This window comes from Bufo gargarizans, chromosome 8 (assembly GCF_014858855.1).
Source record: "Bufo gargarizans isolate SCDJY-AF-19 chromosome 8, ASM1485885v1, whole genome shotgun sequence".
Taxonomy (NCBI): Eukaryota; Metazoa; Chordata; class Amphibia; order Anura; family Bufonidae; genus Bufo; species Bufo gargarizans.
Window position 1 is genome coordinate 174,825,348 of NC_058087.1, and position 25,441 is coordinate 174,850,788.

Here is a 25,441-nt window from a genome sequence, read left to right on the forward strand (position 1 = left end):
ATCCCCCTCAGTGTCATCCACAGATATCCCCCTCAGTGTCATTCACAGATATCCCCCTCAGTGTCATCCACAGATATCCCCCTCAGTGTCATCCACAGATATCCCCCTCAGTGTCATCCACAGATATCCCCCCTCAGTGTCATCCACAGATATCCCCCTCAGTGTCATTCACAGATATCCCCCTCAGTGTCATCCACAGATATCCCCCTCAGTGTCATCCACAGATATCCCCCTCAGTGTCATCCACAGATATCCCCCTCAGTGTCATCCGCAGATATTCCCCTCAGTGTCATCCGCAGATCTCCTCCCCACCCAGAGCCGCTTCCTAGCTAATTTATTCACTGCACATGCCTCTGTGAAATTGAAGAGAAGCGCCGTAATCTCGTACAGGCACACTGGCAGAGGCAGAGCCATGAAGACGGTGCATGCGTACTTCGATGCCTCTGCCAGTGCGGTTGTGCGAGATTACGGCACTTCTCTTCAATTTCACAGACACAAGTGCAGTAAATAAATTAGCTAGGAGGTGGCGCTGGGCGGGGAGATTGCAGGCACAGGCAGCATCGCTTTGCTGACTGTGCCGTTCGCAGCGCGCCCTGCGCTGATAAAGTCCTGTTACTGCGTGGGCCGCATGACACGGCTTCGCGGGCCGCATTTGCCTGCGGGCCGTAGGTTGGGCATCACTGCTTTAGAACATATAACTGCAACACTAAACAGCAAATACATTTTTCACCTTATACACTCCACAAAAGGCTTTAGAATATATAACTGTACTGCTGAACGGCAAAAATATTTATCTTTTTTCCACTTATACACTCCATAAAAGGCTCTAAAACATATAACTCCACCACTGAACATCAAAAAATATTTTTCCACTTATGCACTCCACAATAGGCTTTAGAACATATAACTGCAACGCTGAACTGCAAATAGGCCCTTATTTTTTTCCACTTATACATGACACAAAAGGCTTTGGAACATATAACTGCAGCTCTGAACGGCAAATATATACATTTTTCCCCCCACTTATACACTCCACAAAAGGCTTTAGAACATATAACTGCACCGCTGAACGGCAAATATATTTTTCTTTTGACACTAATACACAGCAAAAAGGGCTTTAGAACATATAATTGCACCGCTGAATTGCAAATAGACCCTTATTTTTTTCCACTTATACACTACACAAAAGGCTTTAGAACATATAACTGCACCGCTGAATGACAAATATATTTAAATTTTTTCCACGTACAGATGTAGCAGGGTTAGCACTCAAGCTCTTAACTCAAATTTTTTAACTCATCGCGTTATCAACTCTGACCAGCTCCCTGTCCCTGCTGAAGAAAAGCAGCCCCACAGCATGTGACCCTGTGTGTGATATTCTGTCAAGGTTGAGCAGCCTGAAAAGAATGGGGAGCAGGATTGCTCTACAATAGATGCAGATGATGCATTTATTCTGCCCGTTCCTGTCAGGCTGCTTAGCCATGATGGCATATCGCACACAGAATCTCATCTATTACTATCTATTGTTGAGTTGTAATGATGCATCTCTACCTTAGAGAAGTTATAAGGCTGAGCTGCCTGATAAGAATGCTTGACAGTTGGAGATGATGGCAGGTGCTTAAGCATAATGCATAGTAAGCTTCCCCCTTTATCACCCCACGACAGCTCTGCAGTGGGACACAACCTATCCTATTCACATTCTGGGATGGGATGCTGGCAGCTATTTTCAATAATCCCAGGATAGCCCCTTTAAAGAAGTTGTCTGGCATTAAATGGAAGGATTTTCTTTTCCATCGTCTTTATTGGTACAACAGTGACTCTCTTTCTAAAAACAGATGAATTAGTCCTTCAAAACACAGAAGAACTTTAATCTGTAGACAAATAGTTAATTATATTATACCCAGGTATCAATTCACTTACTTGTCCTCATATTACCATGTGAACTTGTGGAAGTGGTACAACTACCTCAATAGATAGTATTATAATTGAAATCATATTCCTTTATGCGGCACTATAATATTGCAATACTTTTTAGCCATTTTTTTTTAAGGTGAACTCGAGCGAAACAAAATGTAATACCTATGTAAATATAACATTGTGGACTAAAAAACAAGAACCACTACCCTGTTGAATGGCCATGGGCCAATCAGTTTGTCATAGGTCATTTGCACCCTAGTAAAGATTAACATGCTTAGTGGCTTAAGTCCATGTGTATAAATATCGTAACCACAGTACATTCAGAACAGATTCCTCACCGTGCTTCACTATGGCTTTTATTGCCTACTTTTTGACTAGAGTCGATGTGTTAATATATTTTGTAATTTGTGTCGCACTGTTCATCTACTGGAGGAATGGATCTAAGAAGAGCACGCCAAACATGCCTCCTGGACCTACCCCTCTCCCTTTCATTGGTAACATTAACCTGTTGGACCTCAATCGGCTACACAACTCATTGATGGAGGTAGGACATTTTGAACCTTAATGGGAACATTATTGTGGATGTTGGGTTGATGAATGAAAAATGAGGTCGGACGTAGACGAAAATATAATCTACAAGATTCCCTGAACCGAACAAAGTTATCACTTCCGCAAAAAACCTATCTGGGAGAGCGACCTTAGGTTCAAGGCTGGCCTGGTTCCCACCAGCGGAGCCAGACGCCAGGAATATCTGACACAGTACAACAGAATTACGGAGGTCAGCTACCTCCCAAGATAATTTCTGAATGCGGTCCACCAGTACATTAACAGCTTCCATTTTTCACAGAGCAAGGAGATAAAAAAATGACAGTATGGGCGGTTTATAATGCAACAAAAAATTTGATTCTCAACTAATTCGAATTTCCTTGCGCTTCGTGGGAACGAGTCATTTTTTTCCTAAAATATATGTTGCACATGTTACAAAGTGAAAGTAAGAAGCCCGGGAACGTAAGATCACCCATAATTCCGTGCAGACAGCCAATCAGCAGCTAGCCAGCCACTGTGAGCAGAGCATAGGGAGAGATGGGACAAGCGCTAGGGATGGTGTTGCTAAAAGCTTTTAATTGTGGAATATTGGATGAGGAGAGTGCAGGGACAGTGTAGGGAGATGGGTGGGAGAGTTTTTACACACTGTAGGGAGAGCATAGGGAGACTGCAGGGACAGTGCAGGGTTTGTAATCTGAAGCTGAAGGGATCAATAGAGAATAAGCTTTTTAATTTCACTGTTATTGGGGTGTCCACCTTGTTTAATAGATAAGCAATTTTATTAGGCCTTGGTTCTTAAATTGGGGTGAATACGATTTCTAGTTCTATTGTTATTGGGGTTCCACCTTGTTTACTAGATAAGTAATTCTATTAGGCCTTGATTCTCAAATTGGGGTGAATAAGCTTTCTAATTTTACTGCTATTGGGGTGTTCACCTTGTTTAATAGATAAGCAATTGTATTAGGCCTTGATTCTAAATTTGGGGTGAATAAGATTTATAGTTCTATTTTTATTGGGGTTCCACCTTGTTTACTAGATTAGCAATTCTATTAGGCCTTCATTCTCAAATTGGGGTGAATAAGCTTTCTAATTTTACTGTTATTTGGGTGTCCACCTTGTTTAAAAGATAAACAATTCCATTTTGTCTTGATTCTTCAATGGGGTGAATAAGTAGTGTAATTTAACTGTTATTATGGTTTCCACATTGTTTTATAGAGAAGTCATTCCATTAGGCATTGATTTTCAAATTGGGGTTAATAAGCTTTCTAATTTTACTGTTATTGGGGTGTCCAGCTTGTTTGATAGATAAGCAATTTTATTAGGCCTTAATTCTCAAATTGGGGTGAATAAGATTTCTAGTTCTATTGTTACTTTTTACTAGATTCTATTGTTATTGGGGTTCCACCTTGTTTACTAGATAAGTAATTCTATTAGGCCTTCATTCTCAAATTGGGGTGAATAATCTGTCTAATTATACTGTTATTGGGGTGTCCACCTGTCACGGTAGGAGAGGGAAGGGAAGCGAAACAAATACAACAAAAGCATATAGAGAAGTCATTCCATTAGGCATTGATTCTCAAATTGGGGTGAATAAACGGTGTAATTTACAGTATTTTCTGCCTAAAAGATGCACATCTGTTTACTAAAATAATAGGAAAGAGTTACCGGTAACTGTTATTCTGGTGCCCACCTTGTAAAATAGATAAGCAATTCCATTAGATTACATTAGACCTTGATTCTCAAATTAGCGTGAATAAGCTGTCTCATTTAATAGTTATTGTGGTGCCCACCTTGTTTTACAGATAAGTAATTCCATTAGGCCTTGATTCTTAAATTGGGCTGAATAAACTTTCTAATTTTACTGTTATTGGGGTGTCCACCTTGTTAAATAATTCTATTACGCCTTGACTCTCAAATGAGGGTGAATAATCTGTCTTGTTCTACTGTTAGTGGGGTGGCCACATTGACATTGAATAACTTATTTTACATATAGAGTTACGGTTACTGTACAGTATGTCCAACAGTTGCCCTCCAAAGGAACGGGCAGTGGCTAAAATGTTGCTGGAGCCGAAAAAGTAGCACCAGAGGGAAGGAGGGTGGGGGTGGTAGCCGCAGCAAAAGACGAGAGCTGCCACTGTCTTCCAGAGGTCGTGTTTTGACGACCAATCCCGCTGTCCTGGAATGGTTGACTCGGTCTTCAACTGATCTCAACTGACATCCGACAGCCAGAACTCGATGGGTTCATCTGACACCACACTTAGTTGGCATGGCCCAGGAACAAGCTCTGTGCCCTCACTTATTCTGAACTTGCCTGTTTCTTTGCTGCTCCTTCTGCCAGGCAAGTAATGCATGCCGCCGGCTCTGCTTCATTTTTCAAGGAGTAAGATATTATTTAGGACAGTCAGCATCTACTAGCCAGCCCAGATTTTGAGGAGAGGTTCTTCTGTAGGCATGCAAGTAGCGAGAATGACAATCGCGTGGAGCAGGTGTTGTCAGTGGCCAGGGACGTGGCCATAAGACTGGTGAGAGTGGCATAAGTGATGAGCAGACAGTAGTAGATGATTATGTAGTTGATCACTAGGTGAAGATGTGGCTTTATAATTATCATCAAGGAATGAGGGTAGCAGCTTGCCTGCAAGACAGGGGCAGGTTGACAGCGTGCGGCTGAGCCAGTAGGATGCAATTGTGACCGTGAGCCAGCAGTGTGATATCTGGAGCCCAACGTGCCTGAAGTAGACTGTCTGCTAACTGTCTGGAAACAACTAGCGGTGCACAGCTCCATAGAGGCAGTAGCAGGCAGTCAGCACAGAGTTATAAGGGTAAAATGCCATACTCACCAGCATGGGAATTTTTCATCAGTAGTGATGATCAAGAATGTGTTCGGTTCTCGCCGCCATGCTCGTGTCTACTCCTCGCACGTTTCTTGGCTGCTGTGTGCACCCTCACCCTGATGTGTGGCCTAGTGGGAAACATTTTGGAAGATGGTGAAGGAGTACATAGCAGACCGTGTCAGCATCCTCAATGATCCCTCAGTGCCTTACAACTACTGAGTGTCCAAGCTGGACATGTGGCACGAACTGGCGCTCTACGCCTTGCAAGTGCTGGCCTGCCCTGCCACCAGCGTTCTGTCTGAGCGGGTATTTAGTGCTGCTGGTGGCATTATAACAGATCAGTTTTACAGGATCAGCTCACCAGCAGGCCCTCGGCATATAATTTTATAGAGGGTCAGCTCACCAGCAGGCCCTCGCATATAATGTTTTACAAGGTCAGCTCACCAGCAGGCCTTCACCTACAATCTTTTACAGGGTCAGCTCACCTGAAGGCACTCCCATATAATGTTTTAGAGGGTTAAATCACCTGCAGGCCACCAGCCACAACCTTTTAGAGGGTCAGCTCACCAGTAGGCCCGCACCTAAAATCTTTTACAGGGTCAGCTCACCTGCAGGTTCTCAAATAATTATACCTAATTGTGGCGAAACCAACATCGCCACTGGGTTTTGGAGGGGCCTGGCTACCAGTTGGTCCTGCTCCCCAGTGGCAGCATGTTTTGCAGGGAGAGGAGAGCATCGTCTCCATTCCCCAGCGGAAGTGTACCTTGAAGGGAGAGGAGACAATCGGTCTCTCTCCCCAACCACAGGGGGACAGCACCCCTAACTCCGATGGGGCAGATGGGGCCGCAGTCTCTGCACCCGGCCTACCGGCAGGCTGGACGGCCAGTACGGATCCCCCACCAACCCCGCAGGAATGCCAGGAGGAGAAGGTAAGCGATCCCTCCTCTCCACAGCTGATCCGCAACAAGGTCTTGGGGGCAGGATTCCCTGACCCCATCCCAGCGGAAGAGCTGGCATCTGGGCAGAGCGCAGTTGGCCTCTGCCCTCCTCTATCCTCTTCTCCAGAGGCTGACTCCACACCGGCTTCCCCAGCGGAAGAGCTCTCTCACTCTGATTCCCCATTACTCGTAGTCACCATGGTTTGCGCTGACAATAACATCGAAAGTTGATAGGACAGACACCCGAATGGATCGTCGCCGGGGACGTGCGATCGGCCCCAGATTATCTAGAGTCACCAAAGGGGCAGTAGGCTCTCACCCATAATGTTTTAGATGGTCAGATCAGCAGGCCCTTGCTCGAAATGTTTTTGAGGGTCACTAGCAGGCCATCAATCATAATTTTTCAAGGCTGTGTATGATGCTCTCCTTTATTTGTAACAGGTGTATTGTAGTGCCGGTTCCTTGTAATTTTTGAGTGTAGGAGTCGCACTACATGAACAATTGTAGAATGTTTCCTAACAATGTTTCCTCTAAAATCGATTTTATGCGTATTATTGTCAGTCTGTAAAAGTGGCGTACTACTTGGACAACATCGTTCCCAGCAGCGACCTGAGAGTCCAAGATGCATCCAGACATCCTCCCCATGCTGTTCCCTAACCATTTTGGTGGTGTTTCCATCAATTTATGACCTTTTCTTGTGAACCAGACACCCTCCCCTCTTCAGAGCAGGGGGTGCCTAGTTTAATGCTCGGGTTCTCCCGTTGACTTCCATTGCGCTCGGGTGCTAGGTAGAGCACCCGAGCATCCCGAGGTGTTCTACTCGAGCACCCGAGCACTTTGGTGCTCAATCAACACAAGTGGCTAGTCAAGATAGCTCTCTCAGACCAGCCCTGGCAGACTCCTTGTCTGTCTCCTACTTGTATATACTGTAAGTCACTGTATATACTGTTACTGTACGGTATATAATGTTATTGTATAATACTGTTGAGTGGGCCCTGACAATAAAATCTTTTAGTCTTCCTCCTGGGTGGGCCCTTCTGGGGTAGGGCCTCAAGGCAACCGCTTCCCATGCTACCCCTATAGCTACTCATATTGTTGCCATCCCCCCTCCACTCTGTGGGTGTCACCACCAGACATCTGAGAAGCTCAGACGTCCTTCAGAACCTCCTCCTTGAGGTTCCTTTTGTTTTGCTTTCATTTTCTCATCTCGTTAGCCTCTCTAAGCTGTCATGTAGTTGCACTGATTGCATCCCTTTAAATCCCTTCCCATACTGCATCACTTTGCAGTTTATATTACTTTCTGGAGTGTGTGCATGCTGATCCTACTACTGAATCTTCTACAGATAAGTTTTGTTCAATAATTTGTGTTTTCCTGTTTGCTGGATCCCAGGTGACCCTGACTCCCTCCGTATCTAGTGTAGGGAGCCGGTGGTCGTGTCCCCTCACTATTATAGGGTGTTCAGGTGTTATACAGTCGAGGTACGAGGATATGCGATCATCTACCATTGGGATTTTTGCATAGGCTGAGCAGTTAGGGAGAGAGTCAGGTCTGATGCAGGGCTCTCCCTTTTGTTCCTTAGTTTTGGATCCAGTCAGTCGGATCTTCTAGTTTTCTGTACACCTTCCGTGACAGTGGGCCACTAGAGTCCCTGTTTGGACTTCATGACATCAGTTTATTTTACCTTTCTTCTGATCCATCAGAAGAAATGAAAAACACTACAGTTCCTGTCTTTGAAGCATCCATACGGCCTCGATCACACGGTCAGTATTTTGCATCAGGATTTCATCATAATTTGTAAGCCAAAAGATGGAGTGGGTCCAAAACACAGAATATTTCCTTCACGTGTTATCTTTGTTTCGGACCCACTCCTGTTTTTGCCTTACAAATACTGATCAATTAGTGACCAAATACTGACCACATGAAGGCTGATGCTCAAAAGACAGGATCTATTTTTTTGGGGGGGGTTGTTCTTATGACGGATCAGAAGAAGGGGAAAATAAACAGGGATGTCAATGCAAACTTAATTCTGCCCCCCCCCCCCTCCCAGTGACTGGGCCACTATTTGTATCAGTGGCTAACAAAATAGGCTATTTATCAATCTATGTGGAAGCAGCAGATGGTGTAAAATGAGACGCTTTCCCACTTTAGTGGAAGCAGTGGCTAATGGAACTGGTTATCTAGCAATTAATGTGGACACCCCACAAACTGTGAAATAAGACAGAACTTTCCCACTTTAGTAGAAACAGTGGATAACAGAACAGGCTAACCAGCAGTCTATGTTGAAGTAGCATACTTTTTTTTGTCTCAGATGATAACATCCCTTTACATTTCATTGTGGCTGGCCCTTTGGAGTGGTTCAGTCAGATAATGTGGTCCTCTGATCAGATAAGATTCCTGCACTGGAGGATAATTAATATTCAACATCTGAAAATACTTTGGGGCAAAACACATAGGCATTTGATATGACTACATAGTTCATTATCAGTGTCCGTATTTACACTCGTGAACGCAATTAAACTCGAAAAAAATTGGTATGAATCCAAGTCTTAGGGAATTTGTATATTCATAGCAAACAACTCAAGTGCTTTACAGAGTTTCATCAGACTGTAGATTATTTGTTGCTTTTAAATCTTCTTAATGAAGGTGTGTTTGCACTGGATCAGTGAACAGGCACATAAGACAGCTCAATGGAGTACATGCCATTACATGAAACCTTGGAATTATTCATGTTTGATGTTCCTCGCCTTTTAGAGACCTGAAGTACCACTTTCCCACTCATGTGCCCTCACCAAATGTATCATGAAATATAAGAGTAAACAGAATATAAGGAGGAGGGTGCAGCTGCAGCTTCTCTGCTTTTCTTATGTTGTGAGGAGTGGATGCAGAAGCTCATGAATATGGAGGACTATTGAGCTTGTGGACATCATTGACAGGACTCCAAAGGCTTCAGCTTCTTATTTACAGTTTCCCATAAGGAATGTCTGTGAATTTGTACCGTTTTTGCCTTCTCCTATGCCGGTAGGAGATCGTGGAGGAGCGGCCCACCCGCTTCCTCTGTTAGTCCCAACGGTCCCATAACCGCTGGGTGTCTTGGGGCAGGACCAGAGCTGCAGGGTCTAAGAAAAACTAGATCGGCTCTGTCTGTGTGTAATACCCCTCAGGGGGCTGTTTCCCTCTATAACTGGGGCTCCTGTGAAAACAGTGAATTTTTTTTTTCAGTGTTCTCCAAAGGTCTTCTAATGACCTCCTGGGGGACATATTATGTGCCAAAAATAAATTAAAATATAAGTAAAAAAAATAATAAAAAAATACTAATAAAAAAATGATAAAATAATGTAATGCCATTGCTAAAGGAAACATCTCCATAGTCTCCCCGTTCACTCAAACTTATACATGCTATATCAAAATGATCATCACACAATAGGGAATCCATTGCAATAATTCATTTTTGTGTCAGTTGTAATATTTAAGAAATAAAAAGCTATAATAAAAACATAAATTTTTAATAAGAGCGGTTTTCCTCCAAATTAAACCTAAAAAAACAAAAAATATATATAAAAAATGCTAATATAAAGTCGTATGTGTCAAGTAAAAAAAAAATGCTAATTTTATTTTGATAATCCAACAAATAAAAAAGTTAGGGTCACTAAACCAAAACGTGCAGAAAACCACAAAAAAATTGCCTGGACATTCAGGCCTTTAAGCCCGGTCATGAAAGGGTTAAGAAGAACATTTATTAAGACAGGCGGTTTACACACTGGTCTTAATCTATCCCCCGCTGGCGTCAGATGTGCCATATCTGTGCAGGCCTTTGCGCCAGAACAGAAATTTACACGAGCAAGGGAGGGTAGTAAAGAGTTTAAGTAAAATCTATATTCGTTTTGAGAGGTAGAGCATAATAAATGTGCAGGGCTATCTATGCCAGATCTCACACCAACCACTCCCCACCCACTCCCTCTGCTGTTTGAAAAAGTGGCAAACAGGGCTGAAATTGCCCAAAAAGCCACAATTATACGGGATGATACATTTCCCTAAGCGTCCATTGTTTAAAGGGAAGATTGTTACTTGGCCCCTTATCAATATTTAGAACAAAGGAAGTGTTACAGTCCCCTGAGCACCATGACCTTCATCTTCTGGCTTAGAGAGCTCTAGATTTAGTCCTTTTCTCTATAGTCTGTGCTTACTGGCCTTAAGGACTATTGAGCGTATCTTTTGCCATGTCCCACTTTTCAGTGTCTCTTGGCAGATCTAGGAGTATTATCTCAGGTGCATGATGACACCGAACACAGTATCTTGCCTCAAATGTATAGTCCGAAAATGAACTTTTACCTGAATAAAATTTTTAACATACTATAGTTTTAAGACTTTGTCAATTTTTAAAATTCCATGTCAGTACCTATAGTTAAATAATCTGGAAATTCAGCAGTTTTCACTCTGCCAATTAAGCCTTCTAATAGGATGACATTTCCTAATCTGTAAATATAAATTTTCAGTAGTCATCTCAATATCATCCAAGGCAGGACTACAGTAACAGATATCACCTACTGTATTTATAGGATCCAACATTCACAACAGGGGATGATTGCAGCTCCCCTCCTCTGCCTCCCTGCACAATGACTTCTGCACAGGTCACAGAAGATAGCCACAACACTCTCCTATAGGAGTCAATGAGTCATCTCCAGATTACAGGTTTTAATGGTCCATGTGGTTGCTGTAAAGCATATCTCTAAGCAGCAGCTCGGGTAAGATGGCTACCCTCATAATCTTGTGCAGAAAATTGGGGGAAAAAACGACAATTAGAAAATAAAATACTGATTTAAAAAAACTAATATATCAGTATTTCAAGGTTTCTATTATTAAAAGGGTATAAGTGATATATTCCATTTAAAGAGGGGGTGGCCAATTCTTGCAGTTTTTTCCCTAAATGCTGGTAAAATGTCACTAGCAGCTGTTCAGAGGCTTATAAGTGACCTAAAGATCTAAGTATGCTGTGTGAGCCAAAGTTGACTACAATATCCTAACTATATTTGTTTAAGCCAGCTAGGTGATAGACATTCATAGGAATGTATTTTTGGATCATATGCATTGCAGGGGCACAGTAATCTGGGTAGTGTACGGTGTTAAAACACAAATGCAATCGCACTCTGCAACCAGCACTCTGCCCTGCCTCTATGCTGGATGTTGAATGAGGCATTGGTGTACATTTTGGCCAAAGCGTAATAAGCCCCTCACCACGTCAAGGTCACCTCCATGAGTTCCTACCTGTTATGGGCCATGACAGCCACACAAAGTCCAGGGAGCGCAGGTACAGACAGTGTGGCTGTCATGGCCCATAACAGGTAAGAACTAGTGTTAGGAACCACTTATGGAGGTGACCTTGCGTTTGTATCTGTATTTCGACATAGCAATGTGCACCTGCATTCAGTGTTGTGCTGGCTGAACCCCCCACATTTTTTTCTAGTGTATGGTGTAAGGGACAACTACACAAAGGCTTTGTTACCTTAATGAAGCCCTCGAGAATATATACATATGTCATGCTGAATACATACTGCATTCATCCCACACTTTGTGGACTCCAATTTCATCTTTATGGAAAGCAATTCATATAAATTTATATTTAAATAAAATTATTTTATTTTGCAGCTGTCTGAGAAATATGGGGAAATCTATACTCTGCATGTAGGACCCAGAAAAATAGTGGTACTTTCTGGATATAAGGCTGTGAAGGAAGCACTTGTCACCCGAGCTGAAGATTTTGGAGAAAGAGCAAATACTCCAATATTTGACTTAGCCTTCAACAGACATGGTATTTATATTGTACTTTCCATGAATCCTACAAGTCATCTGCAGAAGCGCGTTATTAGAGTAGGATATATTGCAATCTACTTTTAGATACTCTAGCAACTGTTGCTGATCCTGCTAATTGAAGAATCACATAAATGTCACATTGATGTATGTAATTTTGTGCAAATACTGTAAATAGGAAATGAACCGCCCTGAAGAGGAACATCCTACAGATCTTACGTAAAATGTTTTAAATGTTGTGATCCTTCTACAATATAGCCAGTTGTGACCTGACATTGGCCATGGTGTACACGTGTCTCAGATAAAGCCACACCTAAACTGAAAATGTTGGCCACAAGGAGAACACTCCAAACATCTGACCAATTTTTAGAAATGAATTGCATAATAAATGCAAATAGAAAGCAACAGTGGTGATTGTCACTCTTCATTCAGTAACTTCATTTTTCTTCCATTTTGTTCTTTATCTTTTTTTCTTCCTTATCTTCCTTTTCCTTCACTTTCATCTATTTTTTTCTTCCTATACTTTATTATTACCATTAACTTCCCTCTATTTCCTTTTTCTTCTTAACTTTGTTATCATCTTCCTTTTCCTTCTTCTCTCTACTAAATCATCAACACCTTCATTCTACTTTCCTCTTTCTCTTTTCTTCAGTTATTACCTACCTTCTACTTCTTCCTTCTTCGGCCTTCTTTTCCATCACTGTCAATTTAATTATTTCTCCTTTTCTTTTCTTCCTTCCCCACTTCCTTTTTTTTCTTTGTTTTGTTTCCTTCCTCTACTCCTTCTTCATCTTCATTATTCTACTTACTTTAGTCTGCTTTTTTCTTGCACAGCTTCTCTTAGTTTTTGTTCCCTCTGCTTCATCATTGTCAACATTTTCTTTCTTCTTCCTTTTTCTTTCTTATGTTCCTTCTTCTTCTTCATTATCTTCCTTCTTCTTCATCATCATAACTCTCCTTTACTTTTCTTTTTTTTCTTTTTCATCTACATTCTCCAGCATTCTTCTTCCTTTTCATTCCTTACTCTGTTTTGTTTGCTTATCTTTCTTTTGCTCTTCTTGGCTTTTCTTCACATTCCTTCATTCACCTTTTTCATTGCTTCCTTTCTTCTTTCATTTTTCTCCTTCCACTTTTCTTCTACTTTATTTTAGATATGATTTCCTGTTTGTAGGTCATTTTAAATCCACTTCACTCTCACATTTAAACAAGAATAAAAAAAAAATATAGTTTAGAAATTCATGTTTGATTTCATTTTTCTAGTTATATTCCCACAAGGCTATGTTCTGCCCAGTGTGATTGGTTATCTCATATACGTTTTATAGTTGTTCACATATAAAAATATTTCAGGTGTAATATTTTCCAATGGAGAACTATGGAAATCTATGAGGAGGTTCACACTATCAACACTTCGAGACTTTGGAATGGGGAAGAAATCCATAGAAGCCAAAATTCAAGATGAAGTAATTGCCCTTACAGAAAGCTTTAAATCTCACAATGGTAAAATATATGCCTATACCAATCTTACCCTCTGTCTATACTTCCCAAATTCAAAGCCATGAACTGAGTTTTGTTGGGATTGTGGGCCAAACATACACGTACATATTCCACCTTCTAGATTTGATAGGTCTATTTGCACAGAGAATAGTGACTTAGCTTGAATATGGGATTCAATTTTGGACACATTTTAAGTCATTGTTCACATTTCTGTTTTTCACTGACGAGTGCTGTCCGCATTTTCTGTGGACGGCACATGTACCCATTGAAGTTAATATGTTTGTTCACACATCAGTATTTTTTTAATGATCGTGGGTAAGTGAAAGTATCAAGGAGACATGCACTACTTTGGTCCATGATGGCATCTGTGTTTGGCTGGTTTTTCACTGACCGCTGATAGGACATGCTCTGGAAATTAATTTTCAGCTGAGCAGTGTCCATGGAATACAGATGGCGAAAAACAGATGCACGGACAAAACACGGATCCTTCATTGACCTCTTTAAGGATGAAACACGGATGGATTTTTACACGGACGTCAAACGGACACGGAAATGTGAACAAGGCCTAAAAAGGATATGGGAATGCTGAGGAGGGTTGAAAGGTAGAAGACTAGATTATTAAATAGAAAAATTTCGATTATTCAGCTTGGAATAGACCCTTAGAGGTGATCTCATTTACATGAATGAAAAAACGTGGTGAATACAGAGAACTGGCACAATATATTTTTGATCTAAGACCTGTTCAAATGACCAGGGGATCATTCATTATGTGTGGACTCTGGGGTAAAGATGATTTGGTCACCAATACGGGAAAGGATTCTTTACAGTTACAGCAGTCAGACTATGGAATGCCCTACCCCAAGAGAAAGTAATGGCAGATACTAGGTCAGCATTTAAAAAAAAAGACCAAACACTTATCTACTAATAATTGGCCTTGAGTGTTCTAATTAATCTTACAGTTAGATAATCAAGAAATGTAGAACTTGATGGACATATGTACAGTAACTATTTACCCCAAATTGAGAATCTGCAACAGATGTACAATACAGTGCTACAAAACCGCATTCACATGTAGCAGATTTTTCCATTGATGGTTTGCTGTTAGGATTTTCACATCTTCAGCTTGTTTATACTGTTCATTGTGGATACATTATAAAGTTGAAGTCTGCTGCAAATCCGCAACAAAATCTGCATGTAGCACTTTGGAGATTTGCTACAGATTAGCTTTGGAGGTTGGAGAAGAACCCTTCTGTCATAAATTAACAGTAATGACATTTCATAGAATATAATCTTTTTCACTCTTTTTATATGATTTCTATATTTTTCTTATTTTAGGCACACAATTCAATCCACACCTGTTAGTAAACAGTGCAGTATCCAATGTAATCTGCTCGATTATCTTTGGGAACAGGTTTGAGTATGGTGACCCAACATTTGGAAAATTAATCAGATTGTTAGATGAAAATGCCAAACTGTTTGGTACACGCAAAGTGGTGGTAAGAAAACTTACTGATGTTATGTATTCAGTGTTTTAGCATTGGTCTAGGTCTGTGATGGCTAACCTCCGGCACACCAGCTGTAGTAAAACTACAACTCCCAAGATGCACACTTTGCTGCTGTTCTCAGAACTCCATAGAAATGAATGGAGAATGCTGAAAGTTGTTAGTGCCAGCTCTATCAGTCACCAGTCACAGTGCCTGTGGTCTCAGCACCACCAGTCAGTGCCAGCCATATCAGCCACCAGTCAGTGCCAGCCCGATCAGCCACCAGTCACAGTGCCAGTGGTCTCAGCACCACCAGTTAGTGCCAGCTCTATCAGCCACTAGCCACAGTGCCCGCCTTCTCAGCACCACCAGTCAGTGCCAGAAGTCAGTGCGAGCCGAATCACCCACCAGTCACAGTGACAAGCAGTGTCAGCATCAACAGTCAGTGCCAAGCGTATTAGCTACCAGTCACAGTGACAGTGGTTTCTGCACCACCAGTTAGCGCCAGCTCTATCAGCCACCAGTCACAGTGCCCGCCGTATTAGCACCACCAATCAGTGCCAGCTATATCAGCCACCAGTCACAGTGCCAGTGGTCTCAGCACCACCAGTCAGTGCCAGCAGTCAGTGCCAGCTGATTCACCCACCAGTCACAGTGACAGCAGTCTCAGCATCAACAGTCAGTGCCAAGCGTATTAGCTACCAGTCACAGTGACAGTGGTTTCTGCACCACCAGTTAGCGCCAGCTCTATCAGCCACCAGTCACAGTGCCCGCCGTATTAGCACCACCAATCAGTGCCAGCTATATCAGCCACCAGTCACAGTGCCAGTGGTCTCAGCACCACCAGTCAGTGCCAGCCATATCAGCCACCTGTCACAGTTCCAGCAGTCTCAGCACCACGTGTCACTGCCAGTCGTCTCAGCCACCAGTAGGGGCCAGCTGTTTCAGCCATCAGCTGCAGTCTCAGCACCACCAGTCAGTGCCAGCAGTTCGTGCCAGCCATCTCAGGCACCAGTCACAGTGCCCACAGTCTCAGCACCACCAGTCAGTCCTAGCAGTCAGTGCCAGCTGTATCAGCCACCAGTCACAGTGCCAGTGGTCTCAGAACCACCAGTCAGTGCCAGCTGTATGAGCCACCAGTCACAGTGACAGCAGTCTCAGCACCACCAGTCAGTGCCAAGCGTATTAGCCACCAGTCACAGTGACTTCAGCACCACCAGTCAGTGCCAAGCGTATTAGCCACCAGTCACAGTGCCAGTGGTCTCAGCACCACCAGTCATTGCCAGCCGTATCAGCCACCAGTCACAGTGACAGCAGTCTCAGCACAAAAAATAAGTAGAATACGCCACGGCACTCCAAATGGATCAAATTAACTTCTTTATTACACCTTGTGCAGCACAAGGTGTAATAAAGAAGTTAATTGGATCCATTTGGAGTGGCGTGGCTTATTTTACGTATTTTTTTGTGCTGAGACTGCTGTCACTGTGACTGGTGGCTGATACGGCTGGCAATGACTGGTGGTGCTGAATCAACAAAAAGAGTAAGCAAAGAATATATTATATTCGGACATTCCTTTGCATTATGTGTTTGACTCTCAAAATTGTTGTTGGAAATTGCTTCAACGTGGTGCAGAAAAAGTTATTGGACGAATGTATTCTGTCAACTTAATATCAGATGCAGAGCGTTACTGTCTGCGTCTACTATTGCTGCATGTGGCTGGTGCAGTATCCTTTGAAGATCTGAGGACAGTACATGGTAATGTCTATACCACTTTCCAAGAGGCTGCAAAAGCAAAAGGACTTATTAATGATGACGATGTGTGGGAGAACACTCTGGAAGATGCTGTCCACTTTACAATGCCTAAACAATTTAGGAAATTATTTGCATATGTCTGCGTTTTTGCATCATTACAAAATATGATGCACTTTTTCTAAAATATGAGCAATATCTCATTGAAGATTTAGTTCACAAACAACACAATGATGATTGTACAATTTGTCGTAAGATCGCACTTAAAGAAATAGCCAACATTCTGGTAATACATGGCAGAAAAAAGGGGAAGATTTTGGATTGCCTTCCACAATGCCAAATACTGATCAACTTTGGAATATGTATGATAAGGAACTACAAAAATACAGAGCTGAAGAAATGGAGAAAACATTAAACAGAGAACAAAAAAGAGCTTCAGAAAAAATATTGTCTGCAAGCAAAAATGACAACCTTTGCAACCATTGTTTTGCTTGGATGGTCCAGGAGGTAGTTCGTGTAGAAGGTAACATTGCACTCCCTGTAGCCTCAACAGGTATAGCAGCCAATCTTCTTGAGGGTGGAAGAACATACCACTCTTAGTTCAAATTACCTGTTCCAATAGTTGAGAACTCAATATCAAATATGCGTCTCAATTCTGCTGATGTTAAAAATTTGAGATCATCTACAGTGCTCATTTGGGATGAGTGTACAATGGCTATTGCTCTTACAGTGGTTGACAAACTGCTAAAAGAAATAATTGATACCCAGAAAACCTTTGGAGGAGAAGTTTTATTACTTGGTGGAGATTTTCAGCAAACACTTCCAGTGGTTCCTCATGGTGACTGGACAAAAATAGTTGAACCATGTATAAAGTATAATAAACCTTACAAACAATATCCGTTCAGTTGATACTGAATTCAGCAATTGGTTGATCCAAGTTGGCAATGGTGATACACCACACATTGACGGTTTGCCTGAAGACATAATTGAAATCCCTTCAAAAATGTTATGTACAGGAAATAGTGTCAACAACTTTTTTGGAGAAAGAATTTTAGTTGCTGATGTCTCAAAGATAACAAAAAAATGTATTCTTTGCCCAAAGAACTCTGATGTTGATAGCATAAATGAAGAGGTGCTAAACATTTTGGAAGGAGATACTGTGACATTCCTTAGCTCAAACTCGATTGATGACTCAACTGAGGAAGATATGCAGAACTATCCTATTGAGTTTCTTGATGAGTTAACTCCAACAGGAATGCTGAGGCATAAACTGAACCTTAAAAAGGGAGCAATAATTATGCTCCTCAGAAATATAAACACTAAAAGAGGATTGTGTAATGGAACCCGCCTCTTTGTTAAAGACTTGAAAAGAAACCTCATTATTGCTCAAGTAATAATAGGTTCAGCGGAATTGATTTATTGAATTATCTCCATCCTCTACTAATTTGCCATTTACCTTAACCCCTTAAGGACACAGCCTTATTTCATCTTAAGGACCAGGCCATTTTTTGCTAATCTGACCAGTGTCACTTTAAGTGGTGATAACTTTAAAACACTTTGACATATCCAGGCCATTCTGAATTTTTTTCCCCGTCACATATTGTACTTCATCACACTGGTAAAATGAAGTCCAAAAAAATCATTTTTATTTATAAAACAAATATAAAATTTACCAATTTTTTTAAAAAATTGCAAATTTCCAAGTTTAAATTTCTCTACTTCTATAATACATAGCAATTGTCACGGAAGGTGTACAGGAAACAAGACAACACAAAATGAATATACGACTCACTGAATCCAAAACTAAGGAACAAAAAGGGAGACCCCTGCATCAGACCTGGCACTCTCCCTGACTGCTCAGCCTATGCGAAAATCCCAATGGTAGATGATCGCATATCCTCGTACCTCGACTGTATAACACCTGAACACCCTATAATAGTGAGGGAACACGACCACCGGCTCCCTACACTAGATACGGAGGGAATCAGGGTCACCTGGGATCCAGCAAACAGAAAATCACAAATGAATGCACAACACTTATCTTGTAGAAGACCGGGAAGTAGGATCAGCATGCACACACACTCCAGGAAGAACTATAAACCGCACACTAATGCACTATGGGGAGGAATTTAAAGGGATGCAATCAGTACAACTACATGACAGCTGAGAGAGGCTAACGAGATGAGGAACTGAAAGCAAAACAAAGGAAGCTCAAGGAGGAGGTTCTGAAAGGCATCTGTCAGAGCTTCTCAGATGTCTGGTGGTGACAGTACCCCTCCTTCTACGAGTGGACTCCGGACACTCAGAGCCCACCTTCTCAGGATGAGACCTATGGAAAGCCTTGATGAGACGAGTGGCCTTAATGTCCGTCACTGGGACCCACATCCTTTCCTCAGGACCATAACCCTCCCAATGAACGAGGTACTGGAGAGAACCGCGGACAACACGAGAATCCACAATCCAAGAGACCTGAAATTCAAGATTACCATCAACCATAATCGGAGGAGGAGGCAAAGACGAGGGTACAATGGGTTGGACATAAGGTTTTAATAAGGACTTATGAAAAACATTATGGATCTTCCAAGTCTGAGGAAGATCAAGACGGTAGGCAACAGGATTGATGACAGACAAGATTTTGTAAGGCCCAATAAACTTAGGACCCAACTTCCAGGAGGGAACCTTCAATTTGATATTCTTAGTAGACAACCACACCAGATCACCAACATTCAGGTCCAGACCAGGCACACGTCTCTTATCCGCCACATGCTTATATCTCTCACTCATGCTCTTTAGATTATCCTGAATATTTTGCCAAATAGATGACAAAGACGAGGAGAATCTGTCCTCATCAGGTAAACCAGAAGACCCCTCTCCCGAGAATGTCCCAAACTGCGGATGAAACCCATATGCACCAAAAAATGGTGACTTATCAGAGGACTCCTGACGACGGTTATTTAAAGCAAACTCAGCAAGGGACTAAAAAGAGCACCAATCCTCCTGATTCTCCGCCACAAAACAGCGCAGATATGTCTCCAGATTCTGATTGACGCGCTCTGTCTGGCCATTCGACTGCGGGTGGAAAGCAGAAGAGAATGACAACCGAACCCACAAGCGAGAACAGAAAGCCTTCCAGAATCTGGAAACAAACTGCGTGCCCCTATCAGAGACTATGTCGGAAGGAATACCATGCAATTGTCACGGACGGTGTACAGGAAACAAGACAATGCAACATGCATATATGACTCACTGGATCCAAAGCTAAGGAACCAAAAGGGAGACCCCTGCACAAAACCTGGCACTTTCCCTGGCTGCTCAGTCTATGCAAAAATCCCAGAGGTGGATGGTTGCATATCCACGTACCTCGACTATATAACACCTGAACACCCTACAATAGTGAGGGGACACGACCACCGGCTCCCTACACCAGACAGGGAGGGAGTCAGGGTCACCTGGGATCCAGCAAACAGAAAATAACAGATAAATGTACAGCACTTAACTTAGTAGCAGACTGGGAAATAGGATCAGCATGCACACACACTCCAGGAAGAAGTGTAAGCCGCCCAGTAATGCATTATGGGGAGGAATTTAAAGGGAAGCAATCAGTCCAACTACATGACAGCTGAGAGAGGCTAACGAGATGAGGAACTGAACACCACAACAAAGAAAACTCAAGGAGGAGGTTCTGAAAGGCTTCTGTCAGAGCTTCTCAGCTTTCTGGTTGTGACAGCAATTTGACAATGTGATCAATAAATGCCTGCGCCAGCGTCTTAGCATTGGGCAAGCCAGGAAAAGGGATGAAATGCACCATTTTGCTAAAACGGTCCACCACCACCAGAATCACAGTCTTCCCCGAGGAACGAGGCAGGTCCGTTATGAAGTCCATGGACAGATGTGTCCAAGGACGGGAAGGAATGGGTAAGGGAAGGAGAGGACCTGATGGCCGTGAATGAGGGACTTTGGCACGAGCGCAGGTCTCGCAGGCTGCCACAAAACCCTCAACCGACTTACGAAGCGCAGGCCACCAGAATCTCCGAGCGATGAGATCCACTGTGGCTCTTGCCCCCGGGTGCCCAGCAAGGACCGTATCGTGGTGTTCCTTAAAAATCTTGTGTCTTAAAGCGAGAGGCACAAACAACCTCCCAGGAGGACAAAGATCAGGAGCCTCTGACTGGGCTACCTGCACCTGTGCCTCCAATTCAGGATAAAGAGCAGAGACCACCACACCTTCAGCCAAAATGGGACCCGGCTCTTCAAAATTCCCACCTCCCGGAAAACAACGCGACAGGGCATCTGCCTTCACATTCTTAACCCCAGGGCAGAACGTGACAATAAAATTAAACCTTGAAAAGAACAAAGACCATCTGGCCTGTCTCAGGTTCAGACGCTTGGCTGACTCCAAGTAGGCCAGATTTTTATGGTCAGTAAACACGGTAATAGGGTGTCTGGCTCCCTCTAACCAATGGCGCCATTCCTCAAAAGCCAACTTGATGGCCAACAACTCCCTATCTCCCACATCGTAATTTCTCTCTGCGGAGGAGAGTTTCTTCGAGAAAAAGGCACACGGTCGCCATTTGGCAGGAGAGGAACCCTGAGACAATACCGCACCCACACCCACCTCAGAAGCATCAACCTCAACTATGAAGGGTAGAGAAATATCAGGTTGTACCAAGATGGGAGCGGAAGCAAAACTCTCCTAGATATTAGAAAAGGCCTTACGCGCCTCTACCGACCAGGAAGAAAAATCTACCCCCTTTCTGGTCATATCAGTGAGTGGTTTAACAACAGAGGAATAATTCAAAATAAACTTCCTGTAATAATTGGCAAAGCCCAAAAAACGCATCAGCGCCTTCTGATTCTCAGGAAGCTCCCACTCAAGCACAGCGCGGACCTTCTCGGGGTCCATGCGAAAACCAGAAGCGGAGAGAAGAAACCCCAGAAATTGAATTTCTGGAACCGCAAACACACATTTTTCCAGTTTCGCGTACAATTTATTCTCCCGCAGGATGAGCAAGACCTGACGTAAGTGTTCCTTATGAGTTTTGAAATCAGGAGAAAAAATCTAAATGTCATCCAAATACACTAATACAAATTTCCCCATTAAATGATAAAAAATGCTGTTCACAAAATGATGAAAAACGACTGGGGCATTTATCAAACCAAAAGGCATAACCAAATTCTCAAAATGGCCCTCAGGGGTATTGAAGGCCGTCTTCCATTCGTCTCCTTCTCTGACCCTGACCAGGTTGTATGCCCCTCTTAGATCTAATTTGGAAAAAACTTTAGCCCCAACAATCTGGTTAAACAGATCCGGGATCAGAGGAAGCGGATAAGGGTCACGAATTGTGATACTGTTCAGCTCCCTGAAATCCAGATAAGGTCTTAAAGAACCATCTTTTTTCTTAACAGAAAAAACCAGCGGCAACAGGTGACTTCGAGGGTCGTATGTGTCCTTTTCTCAGACTCTCAGAGATATAAGCATGCATAGCGACCCTTTCAGGTTGGGAGAGATTGTATAAACGAGATTTAGGCAGCTTGGCACCTGGGATGAGATTAATAGGGCAATCGTACTCCCTGTGCGGGGGCAAATCCTGAACTCCACTCTCAGAGAAGACATCCGAAAATTCAGAGAGAAAGGATGGTACAGTCTTAGTAGAAACCTCATAAACAGATGTCGTGAGGCAATTCTCTCTGAAAAAGTCACTCCAACCATTTATTTGCCTCGCTTGCCAATCAATGGTGGGGTTATGTTTAGTGAGCCAGGGTAGCCCCAACACTAGAGGAGTAGGCAATCTGCTAAGGACGAAACATGACACATCCTCAACATGAGCATCACTCACAATTAAACGGATATTGTGAACTATGCCCTTTAATGATTTCTGAGAAAGTGGAGCGGAATCAATAGCAAAAACAGGAATATCCTTTCCCAAAGTGCATACCTGGAAACCATGAGTTATCGCAAATTGATTATCAATGAGATTGACAGCTGCTCCACTATCTACAAAAATCTCACAAAAAATGTTCTTGCTCTCTAGCGCCACCCTGGCAGGCAGGACAAAACGGGAACTACAAGCAAACGGAAAACCTTCAATTTCCGCCTCAACCCTGCCAATGGTAACAGATGGAACATTTTTAAAGGATTTTTTCCTTTTTGTTTCTTTATTACTCCCAAAAAACTGCCTGAATCTCCTAGAGGGACAAACATTTGCCAAATGATTTATACCTTCACAACAAAAACAAACCTTCCCATGCGGGCTGAATCTTCTATTGTCAGAGGCAATCAACCCCAGCTGCATGGGCTCCTGCTCAGAAGGGGTTGACAGCGACTGAGACCCCTGCGCACAGAAAGAGACCGCTGCACTGTCCTGGGATTGAGTATGACAGGAAGGAGTGATCTCTCCTCTCTCTCTAAGACGCCTGTCAATACGAACAGCCCGAGACATAGCAGAGTCCAGGGAAGTAGGCCTCTCATGAAAGGCAAATGCATCTTTCAATCCCTCTGAAAGACCATGGAAAAATTGACTTCGGAGTGCAGCATCCTTCCAACCAGTATCAGCTGCCCATCTCTGAAATTCTGAGCAGTATATTTCTGCGGATTGTTTACCCTGGCATAACAGACGTAGTCTAGACTCAGCCAAAGCAATACGATCCGGATCATCATATATCTGACCCAGGGCTAAAAAGAATTCATCCACTGAACGGAGGGGCCGTGCCCCCACCGGCAGCAAAAAGGCCCACGACTGAGCGTTACCCCTGAGCAGCGATATAATGATCCCCACCCTCCGTTCCTCCCTCATCACCAGAGGAATGGGGAAGAAGGCGAAAATGGAGTTTGCAAGCCTCTCTAAAACGCACAAAATTCTCACTACCCCCGGAGAAAGGATCCGGGAGCGAGATCTTAGGCTCAGAACAAACTGCATGAACGCAAGCTGAACCGGTCACTTGAAACTGAGAAAGAGTCTTACGGAGATCAGCTACCTCCAATGAAAGACCCTGGAAGCGTTCAGTCAAAAGTGAAACCGGATCCATGCTTGAGACGGTTTTGGCGGTTTATAATGTTATGGAAGGTGTACAGGAAGCAAGACAACACAAAATGAATATACGACTCACTGGATCCAAAACTAAGGAACAAAAAGGGAGACCCCTGCATCAGACCTGGCACTCTCCCTGACTGCTCAGCCTATGCGAAAATCCCAATGGTAGATGATGGCATATCCTCGTACCTCGACTGTATAACACCTGAACACCCTATAATAGTGAGGGGACCACCGGCTCCCTACACTAGATACGGAGGGAGTCAGGGTCACCTGGGATCCAGCAAACAGAAAATCACAAATGAATGCACAACACTTATCTTGTAGAAGACCGGGAAGTAGGATCAGCATGCACACACACTCCAGGAAGAAATATAAACCGCACACTAATGCACTATGGGGAGGAATTTAAAGGGATGCAATCAGTCCAACTACATGACAGCTGAGAGAGGCTAACGAGCTGAGGAGCTGAAAGCAAAACAAAGGAAGCTCAAGGAGGAGGTTCTGAAAGGCATCTGTCAGAGCTTCTCAGATGTCTGGTTGTGACAGTAATACCTACAAATAGTTATTATTTTACATACCCCATATGTCTACTTCATGATTGGATCAATTTGGGAATGATATTTTATTTTTGGGGGATGTTACAAGGCTTATAAGTTTAGAAGAAAATCTTGAAATTTTACAGAAATTTTCAAAAAACCACTTTTTAGGGACCAGTTCAGGTCTGAAGTCATTTTGTGAGGCTTACATAATAGAAACCACCCAAAAATGACCCCATTCTAGAAACTACACCCCTCAAGGTATTCTAAACAGATTTTACAAACATCATTAACCCTTTAGGTGTTCCACAAGAGTTATTGGCAAATGGTGATAAAATTTTAGAATTTAGATTTTTTGCCAAATTTTCCATTTTAATAAAAAAAATTCCAGTAACAAAGCAAGGGTTAACAGCCAAACAAAATGCTACATTTATTGCCTCGATTCTGTAGTTTGCAGAAACATCCCATATATGGCTGTAAACTACTGTACTGGCACACAGTATGGCGTAGAAGGAAAGGTGCGCTGCATGGTTTTTGGAAGACAGATTTTGCTGGACTGGTTTATTTACACCATGTCCCATTTGCAGCCACCCTGATGCACCCCTAGAGTACAAACTCCATAAAAGTGACCCTATCTAAGAAACTACACCCCTCAAGGTATTCAAAACTGATTTAGATAACTTTGTTAACCCTTTAGGTGTTGCACAAGAGTTATTGGCAAATGGAGATGAAATTTGAGAATTTCAATTTTTTGGCAAATTTTCCATTTTAATCCATTTTTTTCAGTAACAAATCAAGGTTTAACAGCCAAACAAAATGCTATATTTATTGCCCTGATTCTGTAGTTTGCAGAAACACCCCATATGTGGCCATAAACTACTGTACGGGCACACAGTAGGGCGTAGAGGGAAAGGTGCGCCGTTTGGTTTTTGGAAGGCAGATTGTGCTGGATGTTTCTTTTTGACACCATGTCCCATTTGAAGCCCCCCTGATGCACCCCTAGAGTACAAACTCCATAAAATTGACCCCATCTAAGAAACTACACCCCTCAAGGTATTCAAAACTAATTTTACAAACTTTGTTAACCCTTTAGCTGTTGCACAAGA

At 42.7% G+C, this 25,441-nt stretch overlaps 1 protein-coding gene across 2 annotated transcripts in view; it reads left to right on the plus strand.

The window, feature by feature from the left end:
* Positions 1-25,441, plus strand: part of LOC122945192 (cytochrome P450 2K6-like) — a 147,705-nt gene that overhangs the window by 35,383 nt on the left and 86,881 nt on the right. For both annotated transcript variants that reach the window (XM_044304137.1, XM_044304138.1), the window contains exons 5-7: positions 11,877-12,039; positions 13,386-13,535; positions 14,868-15,028. In XM_044304137.1, coding sequence (XP_044160072.1) covers positions 11,877-12,039; positions 13,386-13,535; positions 14,868-15,028 — 474 coding nt within the window. The remainder of the gene's footprint in view (positions 1-11,876; positions 12,040-13,385; positions 13,536-14,867; positions 15,029-25,441) is intronic.